Below are 17,630 nucleotides of genomic sequence, written 5' to 3' on the forward strand. Positions count from 1 at the left end.
TAATTATCGGATTATACATAGGGATTTCATATAAATCTTATAATGATTTCAGGAACTCTATCCCACGATTACATAAAAGTGGTTATCCCCTCGCTCTCCGTTCTACTGGCTTCACTTTTATCACAGGGGCATGTTGGGTTTATCTTACAAGTCTATGGATATTCCTTACTCAATGTGCATGCATATCCTATTTTCACTTTATAAATTTTTTCTATGACTAATTTACTGACTCTCAGGGCTACGTTCGGAAATTTTATCCGAGTACCCGAGTATATCATATCTTACTTTTATGTCTTGTGAATAATAAAGGTAGAATGACACGTTAGAGCACTCGAGTGAAGTTTCCGGACGCAGTTCCGGAGGAGTTATAGAAAATGAGAGAGAGAGAGAGAGAGAGAGAGAGAGAGAGAGAGCTTATAGTAGCTGAACTTTTTACAATTCAGTATCTTGAATACTATATAACATCAATTTTAAAAGTTTAAATCTTGAATTATAGGGATCTAAAATTTTAATGATAGTTAATTTCTACACTTTGGTTGTACGTGGAGTAATAGTTTAATTCAAAATTTTTAATGAGAACTTTAATACAAAATTACATGTTCGAGTTCTATAAAATAACAATTTAGTTTACATCATAAAAATTTTTTGTCACGTTTCTATTTGTAAATATTACTTATATTTATATATTTAGTTGTTCTTCAATTTAAAATAATCTTATCTATATTATTTTCGGCTCGTAGCCCTTCGATTTATGTATTTATTTAATTTATTAATTAAGCCATTTGAGATATCATGTTTGATAATATAATCACTTTGACAATGAAATTCAATAAAAATATGTATAAAGGACTCTTGTTAATAAATAAATTTAAATGTAAATAAAGGGCATAAAAGTTAAAAATTAAAATAATCTTAAATGTCAAAAAAAAATTTTTTTATGATATATATAACGAATTTAAGTAAAAACATTTATTTTATCTTCGTTTATACCATAAAAATTTTTTTTTTTTTTGACATTTAAGATTATTTTAATTTTTAACTCTTATGCCCTTTATTTACATTTAAATGAAATTCAAATAATACATGTATATACTGTTAAACAACGATAGAATTATTATTGTATATCAATATAGACAATATTCAATAATCGTTAACACGTAAATAACATTCGACCTCGAGTTTGACCGCGAGAAAAGCGAAAGCGACGATAACCGAAATTACAGAGCTAGAAAATTCGAAAAACACTACACAACGGATTCACACAATAATGTATTTCGTAGTGTATACAGAGGGTGCATTCCACTTAGGGTGCGTTTCACTTGGCGCTCATAATGCTTGCGAGCGTTATTTGTCTTGTTTAACATTTAATAAACAACAAGGATGAAATGATTCCATGAGCGTTGCGAGCGTCAAGTGGAACGCACCTTTAATGTTCGCAACGCTCGTAAGCATCATTTCATTCTTGTTTAATTTAAAAATGATAAGGATGAAATGATGCTCGCAAGCGTTGCGAACGTTAAGTGGAACGCGCCCTCGATATACACTACGAAATACAATACAATATAAACGTGATCCGCTGTGACTCGGCAAACGTGCGAATATGTGCCACGAAATTCACGAAACCTCCGACAACGAAATCGGCGGCTTTACAATTTTAGAGCGTTCGACTCACCAAAGGGATCCTTCTCGATCTCACTCCCGCTGCGACTCTCACGACTCGTTCTGCGTCCTCCGTCCAGTCGTTGTCGTCGCCGCAGCCACAGCACTTCCTCTTCTTGATTAATGACTTCTGCCTGTATGCGGAGGCAACAAGGCCCGATCACGATTTTTGTAAATTACGTCACCCGGTGAAAGCACCCGATTCGAAACGCGTCCATCTCGGTCGAGTGATTCTTCGGAACTGGTTGGCGTCACATGGAGCGAAAACTAAACAGAAAAATGAGACCAATTAGAACTCTGCAATCATAACTCTGCTTTCCTTTCCGCGATTGTGATTGGTTTCACAGTTCCGTTCCGGTGTAATTTCGTTTTGAACGTTTTGGACTATTGAATATATTCCAAGTTATACTTACAAGTTAAAGTTATTAAATATATAGTATCTCGACAGTAAAAATGTCATGCAAAAAGGATGCTAATTGGACATTTGCGTTGCACATTCTTCCATTATTTTCACAATAATTGCTATCAATAAGAGGATGACTATTGTCTAGCTTATTTTTTCTTCTTTTAAGTATCAGAAGATGCGGTAGTGTCTCCGGTCGTGTTCAAAAACTGAAAGTCTCTTATCCTGAACCACCAAAGTCCACCATTTTTTTGGAGTGCATAACTACAAAAATATAAAAAATTTTGAATCGAACGTTATATATGTCCTGAAAGGCGGCATCGCCACGAGTAATTTGAGCTAAAAAAATTTTAAATCGGTTAAGCCGTTCTGGACATACAAGCGATCGAAAAGTGATAATTTTCATGAGAAATGAAGTAACGTCTCTTTCTTCTTCTTCTTCTCTGTCCGCACCGTATCCTCTCCCCCTCCCCCACCACCTCTCTCTTTTGCGCGCGCGTTATATAATACTTTAATTAATAATATACATATCACTCATATCAGTTATATTTTTTGTGACAATAAATTATTATTAGATAAAAAGATTTAAATTTTTGAATATCTTTTTTTGAACATGGTCTGATCTTTCCATTTTTATGATATGATTTTTTTCGGATATTTCTAATACTAAACAAGAACCGAGATTGAATCTAAACCAGCGACCATAAACCAACAGTCACTCAATTTTTTTGTTACTTTTAATTAAAATTGCCGAGTTGAGACTTTATCAGAGGGCTCGCCATGAAATGCAACTTTCGGCCGATTGTCGAATCGACTCCGCCTATCGCTGTCCCCCTCACCACATCACCACCCCTCGAGCAATTACAATGGCGCTCGACGCTTAGGAGCGTATCTAAAGCGCTCATAGATGTAAGGAGCATTTGTTCGGGGCGCTCGACATGCTGTAATCTTCATTCTATCTTTTTTTTTTTCGCTCATTACATACAAAACTAATAGTGAAATCGGTTGAACATGTACTAGTGCATATGTACATACATTAAAGCCGTTATACGCAGATTTAATCCGTGTAAAAGTAAAAATGGAAATATTCGAATTATAAAATACAGATTTTACATAACGGCACAATAACATCTGTTGCAGATCTCATGGTTTAATTCCGTTTTTATATTTTTATCAAACATACATTTTTATACTTTCAATTTGTGTACGATTTTAATGTGCATTAGTACGCACTGAGTGGATCCAATTGAATTCGCTGTAAGATAGAACGAGAAAATGCTCCTTATGTCTATGTGAGCCTTAGGACGCTCCTAAGCGGCATTTGGTTGCGCGCGGGGCGGTGAGGTGAGGGGGACAGCGGAGTCGATTCGAAAATCGGCCGAAAGTTGCATTTCGTGCCGAGCCCAATAAAATAAATTAAATTAATTATCTGGATTAAAAACCTAACTTAACTTGTTTTCAGATAAATCAATGTAAACAAAGACATATTAAATGCTTAATCCGCACCAATTTAATACGCGTACCAAATAATTTAACGGTATAAAGGGGATCATTGTAATTTTGCAGTAAAATTTCTTTAAAATATTAAAGCATTACAAATATGCATTTTTATTTATTGAGTATTTATATAATTAAAACTCAAGAATTTAATAATGTGTGTGTGTGTGTGTGTATTTAGCTAAATATTATTTATATTAATAATTTATCAATCGTCGATAATTCAATGTTCTTCATTTTCTAGGTCCTCGGAGCTCTTTTCGTATGAACGAAAAGTCTGTATCGAAGAGTCGACTAGACCTCTGTGTGCCGTTTTATTTTATATCGACGGTGGCGTTTGAGGTAAAATAATTATAATAATTTTTATTAAGAAACATAAATATACAATTTATTTTAAATTATTTTTTTAATTTATTCTGTTACTAATATATTTTAAAATCTCTTTTCTTTGATTAGTTTAATTGTTTGTCATGTTTAAGGAGATCCTAAAGCCTCCTTACCGACTAAATCGTATAATTTTTGTATTGTAAATATTTTTTTTGTCATTCACAGATTCAAAAATCCTTTCACAGAATGAAAGTATACGCATTAATACGTGCTTGTGAGGTAGAATCTATGCTGAATACGATAAAAAATTTCAAAATTGAGTTCCTTTTTACCATGTTTTAGTCCAATAGGGCGCTTCAGAGCTGTCACGTCGTTGCACGTCGTATAACATTTGTTTTATATAAAAGCTGCGCAATCTGCACTTAAGAAATAGTAGTCTGTACTTAAGAAATGTTATTAGAAACCATATATTGAATTCAACAATGTTATTTATAATCTCCCTAATTTAGAATAAACTTTAATTCTAATTTTTAATAAATGTAGATATCTTACTCAATAATATAGTATACGTTACGTATGCTATAATTTAAGTAAAATTTTCCTCAGGGAACTTGAAATGCAGTTCTAAACTATATATAGCATAACCATAAATTAGAAGTCAAAAACTAAAAATTGACGATTGTGATTGGTCCATTTCTTTATTTTCGGCGGCGGGGGCTTGGAGCGGCGGCGCACGGGTCTAGACTCTAGACTCTAGAGTCGACGGTCTTTATTAGTATCTCGTCGATGCCCATCGACTTCCGTTCGTGAATCAAGTGTGTATGCGTGTGTATCCAGTTGTATCTATACTATCCACTACCCATCTATACATTCTTATTTATACTGTACTCCACTGTGCTTTTGGCAGACGCGATTGTCGGGGGTGCAAGTCAAATCTCGAGGCCAATGTCGTGTAAGGCCGTCGGTTTCGCTGATCTACGATTTCGCCGGCGTTTCATGAGCCTCGACAGGGCACGTGCGAATGCGCGACATCACGATACGATCGCATGCGTTCGCATCAACGACGTTACGACGAACGCGTCTCATCTGTACGATCTATGCCCGACCACGGCAAGGACGCCGCTGTTACTCGATCACAGATGCGCACGTCGACAACGATCACATCCGTACCGGTGAGTACACGAGCCTGCCAGAGAATCGAGATGATCGAGATTGTGAGCAACGTCCTGTCCTGGTGATGCGAGGAGAAGGTACCTTCTACGACTTTCCATTGTCACATCGTCCAACAGAGATCACTCGGAATCACTTCTCTCGTGTGGCTTTGCTGTGGAAATCTGAAAGCCTTGCCGAGATCATTTTTTGTTCTCGTTAAAGTAGTTATCATCAAAAAAATTACAGTTTTAATTTTTGAGAACGTATAAGTATGTATATCTGTTCAAAGAGCTTATGCATGTGTTTATATATGACAGAGATAAATATGAAAAGAGAAAGTTTTGTCTGATCAATTTATTTATTCGTTTTGCATGCACTCAGACGTCTTCCATTTTTGCCAGATTCTGAAATAACTGATGAAAAAATGACTTTGTTCTCTCACATGTCTTGCTTCATTTTGTGTCTACATCCAAATTTATGAAGAAACAAGTTTGTCATTTATCCCATTCTCTATGTTATATAATAGGTTCCAGCTTTGCCAAGATATATTTAATTGAATACATACATTTCAGAGTAAATTTGCACTAATATTTTATCTTAAATATATCGCTTCATATATTTTATATACTGTTAAAAACGAAAGAATTCTTTCTGATGAACAAAACTTTATGGGAGATTCATATTCCCTACCATATAGATTAACTTTAATCTCGGTTGAACTTATTTTTCATCTTTTTATAGTTCTAAGAATTAAAATAATAAAGAGTAAGTAGAATGAAGATTTAAAAAATTAATCTATATAGGTAGAAACTTACATTAATCTATACATATATATAAATATATATTATTTTATTATACATTTGATATTGATATTATTGTATGTTTAATATTAATTGCTTTTTATTTTTTTTTGTAGTAGTCATGGTTGAGATACCAAAGGATTGTGTCCTGCAGTGGGCTGGCCACGCGGGATATATTACAGAAAGATTCAGTGGTCTTTTGGCACGTCAGGCTCTAGTCGATGTCACATTGATCTGCGATGAACAAAAGCTACGTGTTCACAAGCTGGTTTTAGCTTCAAATAGTATATACTTTGAGGTATATATACAAATATTGAAATACATTTTCTTTATCCTACTGTTATTTGTTAATCACCATATATATTGCAGAAATTGTATTTATATAGTTTACATGTTATTTGTACATTTGAATTTTATAATTAGTGCCTGTTTCTCTAACAACATTAAAATGTACATTTTTATATAAATTACATTTATCAAAACGTGATGTTTTCTTATATAAATGTATTTTACAAATATTTTATTTGTTGTACATGTACAATTGATAATTTATTTAAAGAGGCAATTATTCTACTTGTTAAACTTAAGATTTAAATTATAGATTTTGGGATCTGATAGTTGCGAAAGTGTTTACAAAATATTAAAGTACTGTAATAAAAGGTCACACATTTTGCCATTTTATAAACACATCATCAAACATAATTGTCATATTTATATAAAAAATAATAAGATAATTTTTTCTCAATGTTCCTAAATGTTTTATAGAATAGCACAACAATAAGAGATTATATTAACAAAAGTAATATATATATGAACTTTCTCTGTTGTACATCTAATTTTATAAAGATAATTAGAAAGTTTATAATATAATTTATAAAGATAATTAGAAATAAGAACTTTTGCCAAGATGGAAATATTAATTGAATTATTTATACTTATTACAGAAAATAATTTTAAATTTATTTAAATGTATTGATGTTGATTAATGTTTGGATATGCATCTCTTTTCCTTCCAGATTGACTGATGACTGAGAAGTATTATTGAAATTTTATTGAATGAATTTTTAAAGATATATTCAAAATTATATTATTTATATAAAATAATATATTACATTTAGATAAAATAATATATAGAATTATTGATTAAAAGCACACTTAATTGTTTACTTATTGAAGCAAGTTTATGATAATTTGGAATTTTTGTGATTGTATTTATTTTATTAGTATGATGAACAAATTTTGTTTGTATATTTTTTGAAAAATGCAGAAAGGCATTACAAAAAAGCTTTATTATAATATTACTTTATTGTAATATATGTATGTAGGATTATTTAACTAGATAGCTATAACATACGTATAATTATACAAATATATTATACATTAGGATTTGTGAATATTGTGCTAGTTCAAAGCAAAATAAATTTTTTACTAATCGTTTTTTACTAGAATGTCTACCAAACATCATTCTACATTTATAGAAAGACTTTGGACTTTTTTTTATTATTGATATAATCAGTGATAGAAAAGAAAAAGGTATTTTATTACATTTATTTCAAAATTGGGAAATATAGTGTACTTACGGTAGAACAATTTTGCAGGGATAATATAAAATTCATATAAACTAAAGAAAGCCTTGTATATCGGAATTTCAGTAGTTCTTAACAAACATTTGAAGAAACCAAGTTTGAGGGACATACTTTTCACAACTTTCGAAGAACTTAGAAAGGTATTAAATAACTAATTATACGCTCTAAGGATAGTAAAGTATGTACACTCTCAGGTGTTTCTATTTTCTAAGAAATGCATTACTTTACAAGGTATATGTGTAAATATCCTGCTTGCATGATTTTACTATCTTTCTATATGCAACTTGAGGAATCATTATTGCACACATTAATATCTGACAAAGACACTTGAAAAAGACAAATTATAAAAGCATTGAACAAAAATATTAAAATGAATATTCGACAATATTAGACATTTTGTATGGGCATCTATTTAGACACATATTCTCTTCTATTCTCTAACTCTCCATTATTTTATCTTTAATATTTTTTATAATGTATTATTTTGTTTTATATTATAGGAAATACTACAACAAGATTTGGGACAAGAGCCAATTATACTTTTAAAAGATTTGGACTTTGAAATTTTGAAGGCCATGGTCGAATTCATGTATTGCGGAGAAACTACAATATCTCATCAGTATTTATCATCCTTGCATACTGCGGCACAAATTTTTGAGGTATATAACGATTATTTGAATCAATGTTTAAATAATATTTTACAATTGTTTTGAACTAAATGTCGATGAGAACATGCCATAATGGTCAAGCTGGATCTTGGATGCTTTTAATATAATTTCGTGTGAATTTATATACTACGAATGTAGATTCTTAAATGCACACCGAAATTATATTAAAAACATTCAAGATTCAGCTTGATCATTACGGCATGTTCTCGTCAATTATTTAGTTTAAAACTCACGGTGTAATAAGATTTGATACAATTGTTTTAATATGTAAAATCAATAGATTTGTTTTTTTTTTTTTCAGGTTAAAGAATTGGTGTCTGTGATCGATACTATTGTTGATTCTAAGAAAATTTTGAATGATTTTGAAAATTGTCTAAAACAACAGAAAGGAGATTGTAGTTTAAAAGTTCCAAATAATTCACTTACAGAGGATGATTACATCTGTGTTAGATGTGATAAATTAAGCATGGATGAGAATATAACAGTCTGTGAAAATAGCAATAATAATGATATAAGTTCAAATAAGAATCAATTTTTAGAAAACGATATGGTGGAAGCCGTTGAGCATGATTTAGAACATACTTTGTACGAAGAATTGGATGATATTAATGCTAGCAAAAGAAATGTAGTAGATACATCATTCTCGTCTGATGCAAATATAAGTATACAAAGCGATGCTGCTACCAATACTGTACTTACGCACGTAGGTATGGTAAACGAAGTACAAACTATGTGCACAAACAGCAATAGAGACAATGTATACTGTCATAATCTTGATTTAAAACCTATCTTGTATGAGCAATGCTGTGATTTTTCCTGCGACGTAAACAAAAACGATCAAACCATCTCTATACTGTCGCAATCTTGCCTTCCACAAGTCGAGAATGACTTGGAGCACTGTTCCAGGAGCAGCACAGATGTTCCTAGCACGGTAGGAAAATGCGTCAAGGTTTATACGCCCAAACGATGTAGATCCATGGACGATGTTCGCAATAAGCTTGTACATACACAACGCAATTTAGTGCCAACTCCGCCGCACTCTACGGATTCCATAGATTTATTAGATGAACCGTCCGCTAATGATGTACCAGTTAATCTATTAACCTCCCTAGATATGGAAAGCGCCGAATATATCTTAAGCTTAAGTACAGAAAGTATACAATCGATAGTAGGTGGTACCATAAGTAATCAACATACGGTGATCGGATATAGAGAAATAAATGTGGAACGAGATTCCGCCAAGGAGCGACTTAATTCTCCAATAAATGACACGGATTGCGCGAAACCGGTTCTAAGACGTAGCATGCGGCTGAGTCAACAGGAGAGCGATGAGATTATGAACAATGGCTTATCTTTGAGCAGTTCTTTAGGAATCGAAAAATCGTTCAAGAAAAGTAATTCTCCCAACAGAACAGAATCATGCACGAGAGCGAAACGCAAGGGAAAGGAGGATCGTAAGGTACCAGATCATAGCTCAATCGCGAGCGTAGTACAATCCAATAAAAAAAGCAACAACAGTAAGAAAACTAACTCGAAATTGATAGTAAGAAAGAGTAATAAATCCACGTGTACAGTTGCTGGTAACAAAGAAAGGGAAGAGTTAAGATCAAAGGAAGAATCGAAGCCGAAAGTGAATAGTAAATTTAAGACCGAAAATACGGAAAGATCAATAACAGTGGACCAATCTACCATTCATCATTCCGTAAAATCCAATGTATGTAAGTGCATAAGTCGCGCTTTGTGGGGTGATATGTCTGATACATTGGATTATTGGGAGAACGAGATGGATCTGCTTGCATATCCGTCCAACACTGAGATTCCCTTTGCTGTCGGTTTGCTACCTTTACGGACTGCTTTGGAGAAGATGCAAGCAACGCCAGATTATCAACCACGCAAAACACGCTCATCGGTCGCGCCCATGAAACAAGATGCAAATAATTCTCTAAAACGAAAATATTGCACGCCACCCGACGCTGTGGTACCATCGAAAAAGCATAACGGCACTAATAATGACGAGAGCCCGAACACCGTATGTCACATAGAAATACGAACAGCACCGTCACAGTGCGTAAAAAATCGTAAACGATTTCTCCCGGATTCGATTACGAGCCTGCCAACAAATAGACCGACATCGCAAATGGCAAGCAATAACGTGGGTTAACATTTATTTGTAATAGAACCTTTTGTTAAATATCGTAATTTTAAATACAGCGTTAAACATCGTTGAAAGGCAGCAAAATATTAGTATCAGATTCTTCTATTTTTAAGCTTAATCGCGCGGCGCGAGAGAGAGAATAATTAAGATTAATAATTTATTTCCCTCGCCATATTTGTACTATATACTCGTAACGTTTGAATATCTCGCAATTTGTACAATGATAACTAATCTTAATTTAAATGTAAATAGGAATATTTTTAAGTACGATTTTGTATAAACTCTTGCAATCACGTAATTACATATATGTTGCAAATGATTATATTTCTCATAAACTACTCGTATGTTATAGGTAATTTCATATTTTTGATAACGTTAATTGTAATTTAACTTCAAATAGTAAATTTACAATTGTGTTGTGGTAGATAGACAAGAAGAAATAGAATTATATATTCTTGTTATATATTTTCAATAATATTTAAAATAAGTACCATCCATTTTTGTTTCGTATATTCGTAACAGTTGCAAGAACAAGTTCTACGCGCGCGCGCATGACTAAATTTTACAAAATTAGCACTATTTTTAATCAAATTCAATGTAATATATTTTTTATATATTATACGCTCAAATATATACTTGATCATACTTAATTACATAAGAATGAATATTGCAAATGATTATTTATTAGAAATGCATGTCTAAAATTTATTTCAAGCAATGCAAAATGATTATGTAAAAAATAAGGATTATCTCTCTATTTTTATAAATTTTTGTTTTTTTAATTATACAAATTTGTGGAAATAGCTCTATAGAATAATTTTAAGACATTGTACCTTAAAGAACAGAAACAGTAACATTTTTTTAATGAAACTTTATGAGTCATGCTAGCGTATAATAACGTAAATTTAATACGTATAATAAAAAGCAATTTGCACGAAATATAGCGAATGTTGTGATGATAATTTATTTGTCGTTTCTATGTCGACAAAGTGTATTTCTTTTATGATTCTTTTTTTACTTAAAAGATATCTTTTAACTTAGATTAGAATAGATAATGTACGGTGCAACTAACTCAATATAAGGAAGTGTGCTATATAAACGAAGACGAAATTGTGTTTTGAGAGTTGCGTTGAAAAATGTGCGTTTTTAATACACAGGGTACTCTTCCAACGCAATTTATCAAATATAATTTAGAGTTGTGCATTAGATTTTGTACATTTAGCTACAGTATTCTTAGGATTAGACAGTCGCTGCTCAATATAAAAGGATTGTTTTCGTCGTAATAACTGATAATATTTAAAATAAACTATATTTATAATATACATACATGGCTGTACATACATATATTAATATTATATATACACATATATATGAATATATATAGATATATATTTTTCCACAATAAATGTTTTCAACAGAACATACAGTTTAGTGTTATTAATGTTATTTCTTATCTCGTAGAAAAATGAATCAATTATTTATCCAAAAAGTTTAAATTATAAGAAATTAAATCTCTTAATATATTTCTAATTATAATGTCAAAGTGAAAATGTTAGCGTCTTCTTTTCATTCTTTAAGATCCAACAGGGTAAATGTAGAATATGCAAAATATTTAAATAATTCGTATATACCTATATATAAGAACCTAAATTAGTGTAATAAAGTATGTATTAATACTCGTTTCTTATAATATATATTGACTCTTTGTTCTCCGTTCAACTTATTCTTCATAACTCTTAGAGCTAGAGAAAGATGAAGAAAATTAGTTGAATCGAGATTAAAATTAAACTCTACATTGGTGAAACGAGCGTAAAAGTCATTTCTACTGCATTATAGTGTAAAAATAAGGTATTAGGGCTGAAGGAGGTGAACGCGTGGATAGCGAGGTAAAACCACGCGCACGAGGAAAGACAGAGATTGAAGAAAGTAACACGGCAGCTTCTATTTATAGCTACGTAATTTGATTGGCCGCACAAATACGACGATACGCGTGTAATCCATGCGCGACTAGGCAACGATCTCCATTAGCGTGCACATATTTGCTTATTTCTCAGGTCAATCGTCGTGCGGTCAGACTGATATCTGTGCGCAAGGAAAAATTGGCTCCATAAATGAATGCACACGGAAACGCACATTTAGTACAAAATACAATTGTGCGTGTCTCCGATATTGAAAAAAAGAGAAAATAGTTCATACGTATAAAAATATACATATATAAATATGTTTGAGCTATATGAATGGTTTTTTTTCCCGCAATGTTTAGTGAAATTTGCTTAATTCTGTACAAAACTATGCATATAATTGTACTGGAAAAAACAAAATCATTCGATCGAATTAGACGATCGAGATCTGCTTTTTATTCTGGCACCAAACTATTAGAACTTTCTTCCTTTCGTCAAATATCATATATTATATGGGAGTACAAATTAGTTCGGTCCGTTTTCCAAAAGGTGATCGCCTCCAAAGACGAGTCATTTTTTCGAGATGGAATTCGAAAATTGCCCAAGAGATGGCAAAAAGTAGTAGCCAGCGATGGACAATACTTTAATTAATCTGTTCATTCATTTTGTTTTGAAATAAATGCATTTTTGAACACAAAAAACGGACCGAACTAATTTGTGTACACCTATACTTATTTATTCACTTTAAGTTTTAAAAGTGTATACTAGTTCAGCTATAAAAAACCGATCTACATCAGTAGCTCGATATTCATAATTGAATATTATATTTAAGACCATCTTAAGTACATTGAACCAATCAGACAGTCATATTAGCGTTTTAAGGGCCAATTTCACCAATGTCGGTTAAGCTAACCGACGGTTAAAGTGTCAACCATGATTGGTTCATTCTGGTCAAAAACAAATGCGATTGGATAATTCCATTGGAATTAACCGTCGGTTAGCTTAACCTACGTTGGTGAAATTGGCCTTAAGACAGTCTTGAGATAAGAGCGGACTGAGTATTGTTTTTATCGCGTAGCATCGCATTTTTGCTCCGTGCACACCTGAATCGTGTTGTGATGATTTAAGCTTCTCGTCGCGGCATGTATGATGTATAAATAACATCCCTCTAGAACTATAACATATACTAATCTTCGAGTAGGTATGTAACAACTGCATAATAATCGAGCTCGTTAACCGGGGAGATTTTGGTTAACGAGCTTGCTCAGATCGCAATGTGGTCGCTTTCTGTAAATGCGCTACTTCTCCACGAGAAGCAAGTTGATTGGAAGGAGATTCGATTAGGATTCTATTCTCGTTAAGATCGTCAAGATCGTTTCGTGAACAATACGTGCTTTGTTTCGATCTATTATCGCGCTGCAATAAGAGCGAGTTATACATTTTGTAAATAATATGCATCTTAATTCCACGCAATAATTGTATAAACTTGTTGAACAATTAACTCTACCGAGATTTCGCAACAGCGAATTCGACCACCTGTACTGCTCTGCATTTAATTTTAGCTGAATTTCGTTCATCTTTTCTCTTTTTTGTTTCCGATGTGGTGAGAAAAATAGAAAAGATAAACAGGAAGCTCTGAAAAGGACATATTTGTAGATCAGATAGTATTGTACTGGAGACCACTGCGTAGTTATTTAAATCTAAAATAATGTCCGGTTTCACCAATTCCAAGAACAAGAAATTAGTCAATATAATGTCATATATTGACCGTTTATGACAAAAACGTGACAGATTTGTTAATAGCCGGTCATTACTTAGAGTTAGACTCTTATTATTTTCCTTGGAATGTAAAATTAATTTTAAAATATAACATATATATAGTATAATATTTAGGTTCAATTGATTCTTTATATATTTTTCTAATTAAAAAAATTTTTTTCTAATTCTAAGAATTGGAAAAAGACATAAGCAGTTATAATTTATACTTTGATAGAACTCAGCTAAAATATTAAAATTTGTTTTTTGTAATTACATTACACTTCTTACACTTCACGTGAAATAGATGTATAATAATTCTAAATTAAAAAAGAGGGAAAAATAAACGGAAAATTTAGACTAAAGTACAAACATATCTCTTGACAAATGAAATATTAATTTGATATTTGTATATATTTACTTGAATTGCACTATTTGTACTTTTCGCATTTAAAATTAAATATACATATTAAATGTCAGAGAAAGACAAGAGGAGAAATGAAAACAAATTTTGCTCGACCTCGAAAAATAAACCGACTGTCTCATTTTATCTTATAGTAGAAAATTCATAATCGACTGTTTTATCAGTCAAGACTTGTATCTTGATCACGAACGCGATAATTTTATGTCATATGCATACAGTATGTATATATGTATACATATATCTATGTATATGTATATAGTAATCTTTATAGAATAACGATCGAATTTTCGAGAAATTAAATCAGGATAAAATTATTGTCTTATGAAACTATTTCAATCGGAATTGTTTAATCATAGATTTTTATTGTGTTTTTCTAGGAGAAATAAAATATTTTCAATTGGAATTAGTTTCGAACAATTCGAACAAACGTTCCCAGAAGCGCGGCATCTTCAGGATCGTTAGGACCGATTCTAACCGATACAAAAATCGGAAAGTTTCAATGTCAATCGGACCAGAAACGTTAAGGAACGTCACGGCATCAACACCGTGAAGGAGGACGCGACAGCGCAGCCACGACGTAATCAATGAGCGCATATTGATCTCAACCTTTCGTCCGACACCCGCAGCAGCGGATCGCCACAAACGTGGCGGCGCGTATCGCGCTGGAATCTTCTTGGAGGCTCGGAGCGACTTGAAGTCGAAAGTTCGCCTCGGTGAAAAATCGCGCGAGAATCGAACGAAAATGAATAAGAAAGTTGCGCGAGAGCGAAACAATCTTCCCTCTCTTTTCTCTTTTTCCTTTAACTTCCGCGAAGACGCTGACGAAAATTTCTGATGTGCGCGGGAGTATCATGGCCGGTATTTATAACCGATTCTTGTATATTTGACGCTATCTTAAAATGCCATAAGTTAATCAAAGGATTGTAGTAACATTTTAAGACATTACTTATAATATGATCTTGAAATAAACCGACTCTATGAATACCGATTATAAAAGCGATATTTATATAATCCATTCTTATATTAAGACTGGTTCATATAAGTAATGTCTTAAGATGTTAACGCAGCTCTCTGGGCGGTATTCATAGTCAGTTCTTGTATTTAAGAGACTATCTTAAATACATTCTCTAAATCTCGTGGAGTGAAATCCCACTCCAAGAAATTGAAAATTGAACGAGTTTTGAAAAAAAGAATACTATTCTTGTTCAAGAATATTATTCAAGTTTCGTTCTTTTTAGAATGACGCATTTATTCTTTTGGAATAAGATTCACTTCAAAGAAGTGAAATCTCAGTCTCTTTTTTGAAGTGTAATAACCAGGGTAAATGAAACCTCACTCCAAAGAAGAAAATTTTTTCCATAAAAGATTTGGAAAGAACAAGTCTTATATTAAGGTATCACAAACCAATCAAGAGGCTGTATTATTCTCATTTAAGCTGTCTTAGATAATATTTTAAGATGCTAAATATACATACTGCCTTTTGATTGGCTTATATGACATCTTATAAGACTGTATATTCAAGACAGTTTTAGATATAAAAATCGACTATGAATACCGCTTATAAAGATGGATATCTGTTTCGTTAGATGCTTTTACCTGATGGAAGCGATACACGATGTAAAACGCAATAAGATTGTATCTTATTTAATTCAATATATTGACAGGAATTGGAGAATTCGAATTTTACCATGCAACACCAATACGTCTCTCGCAGCTATGAATTGTTTTTCTCACACTGTGTGAAAATTTCACTGTCTCAAATCTGTGAAATATACATATACGAAAAGAACTTTTATTACGTTGTAGTCTTCATTAAATAAATTATACACACACTGAAGAAAGAGACTGGTTGCATTGATTGGAATTCTGGGTGGAAATGGATAAAAATCAGAATTTTGTCTTTCAATCTGTTATAATTTTAATTGAAAATTAAGATAATCAGAATTCTGATTGATACGATTAAAATTTTCTTTTGTCCATTTTTAACTGGAAAATTTTCTCAATGTATATGTAAAAATGATAGGCAATTAAATATAATAGCAGACAATTAATTTACATATATAAAGAAATTATAATATTATTGACTCTAAATCTAAAAGTTTGTTAAAGTAAAAATATGAAAGGTATATATAGTTGCTGTCTTTCTGGTTACCGATAATCTTCGATTAATCTCTTTCGAATCAAAATGAGTGCACGCGATCACATATGCTGGTAATTTTAGAACTTCAATCGCTTTGTCGGTAATGCATTTTGAAAACGTAGGATTCAAATAAAATTCGAAATTAAAGTCGTAAAGATTTTTCCATCGTAAAAATACTGAGGAAATTATCTAGGAAATGTAATCACACACATTACATACTTTTGTATTTATAATAATATATTAGGTGTACAAATTAGTTCGGTCCGTTTTTTGTGTTCAAAAATGCATTTATTTCAAAACAAAATTAATGAACAGATTAATTAAAGTCCATCACTGGCTACTACTTTTTCTCATCTCTCAGGCAATTTTCGAATTCCATCTCGAAAAAATGACTCGTCTTTGGAGGCGATCATCTTTTGGAAAACGGACCGAACTAATTTGTACTCCCAATACATAATGAATATTGTGTAAAACAATGAAACATATAATCTGCATTTTTATATAATTATTAGTGATTAATTGATATTATTCAAGAAAAAATATGAATATAATAATTAAACCATAAGCTCTTCCAATAGTTCTCATTTAGAATGATTTAAAAAATAATGCTCTTTCCGATAATGTTTTTAATTTGTATATACAGCGTTATCAAATCCGCCAATTATCTAGAAAAAGTAATGATTAATTGATATCGTCTATCGCTCTAAATTACATTGAAGATATCTAAGACTACATTTTTCTATGTAAAAAAAAATTGATTGATCTTAACTCGTTAATTTTTTTTACACTTATTTTCTCAATGTAACGTTGTTACATCATCAAAATGGCGATTGGCACGCAAATTACAATGTTGCGATAACCATAAAGCGACCATGATAATGCATGAAGGCATTAATGCCTTCTACTTGCGTGTTAAGTCTTTTTTGTCCGAAGACACTGCATTTAGGTATTTCAACATTATGACTATTGGACTTGAAATAAATTATCACAATTTACATTGATAGCTGCTAAACAGCTGTTATAGTTTCATGTATTAAAATTAAATGTAAGATCAATCTTCTCAGAATAATTAGTATATGTATATCTTTATCGCTTTATTTTCTAACAGTTAAAAATGTTACATATAGTATATGAAATGTTTCAGAGATATTAGTCATAAAAGT

At 31.9% G+C, this 17,630-nt stretch overlaps 1 protein-coding gene across 2 annotated transcripts; it reads left to right on the forward strand.

Annotated features, from left to right (window-relative positions):
* Window positions 1–4,695: 4,695 nt before the first annotated feature.
* LOC108781629 (uncharacterized) lies at window positions 4,696–10,451 on the forward strand. 2 transcript variants are annotated; one of them, XM_018549654.1, is made up of 5 exons: window positions 4,696–4,711; window positions 4,794–5,058; window positions 5,955–6,136; window positions 7,925–8,083; window positions 8,394–10,451. In XM_018549654.1, the coding sequence occupies exons 2-5, from the start codon at window positions 4,908–4,910 to the stop codon at window positions 10,251–10,253; spliced, it is 2,352 nt and encodes a 783-aa protein (XP_018405156.1). In that variant the 5' UTR covers window positions 4,696–4,711; window positions 4,794–4,907; the 3' UTR covers window positions 10,254–10,451. The 2 variants fall into 2 exon arrangements, with proteins under 2 accessions (XP_018405156.1, XP_018405157.1); XM_018549655.1 differs by lacking the exons at window positions 4,696–4,711; window positions 4,794–5,058; window positions 5,955–6,136 and adding exons at window positions 7,347–7,371; window positions 7,437–7,564.
* Window positions 10,452–17,630: the final 7,179 nt, after the last annotated feature.

This window comes from Cyphomyrmex costatus, unplaced genomic scaffold (genome assembly GCF_001594065.2).
Source record: "Cyphomyrmex costatus isolate MS0001 unplaced genomic scaffold, Ccosl1.0 scaffold85, whole genome shotgun sequence".
Lineage (NCBI taxonomy): Eukaryota > Metazoa > Arthropoda > Insecta > Hymenoptera > Formicidae > Cyphomyrmex > Cyphomyrmex costatus.

Coding starts and splice junctions, on each gene's coding strand:
- LOC108781629 (XM_018549654.1), top strand. CDS start 4,908: ATGCGCGACATCACGATACGATCGCATGCGTTCGCATCAACGACGTTA. Junction 6,137..7,924: donor CAAATAGTATATACTTTGAG/GTATATATACAA, acceptor TTTATATTATAG/GAAATACTACAACAAGATTT. Junction 8,084..8,393: donor CTGCGGCACAAATTTTTGAG/GTATATAACGAT, acceptor TTTTTTTTTCAG/GTTAAAGAATTGGTGTCTGT.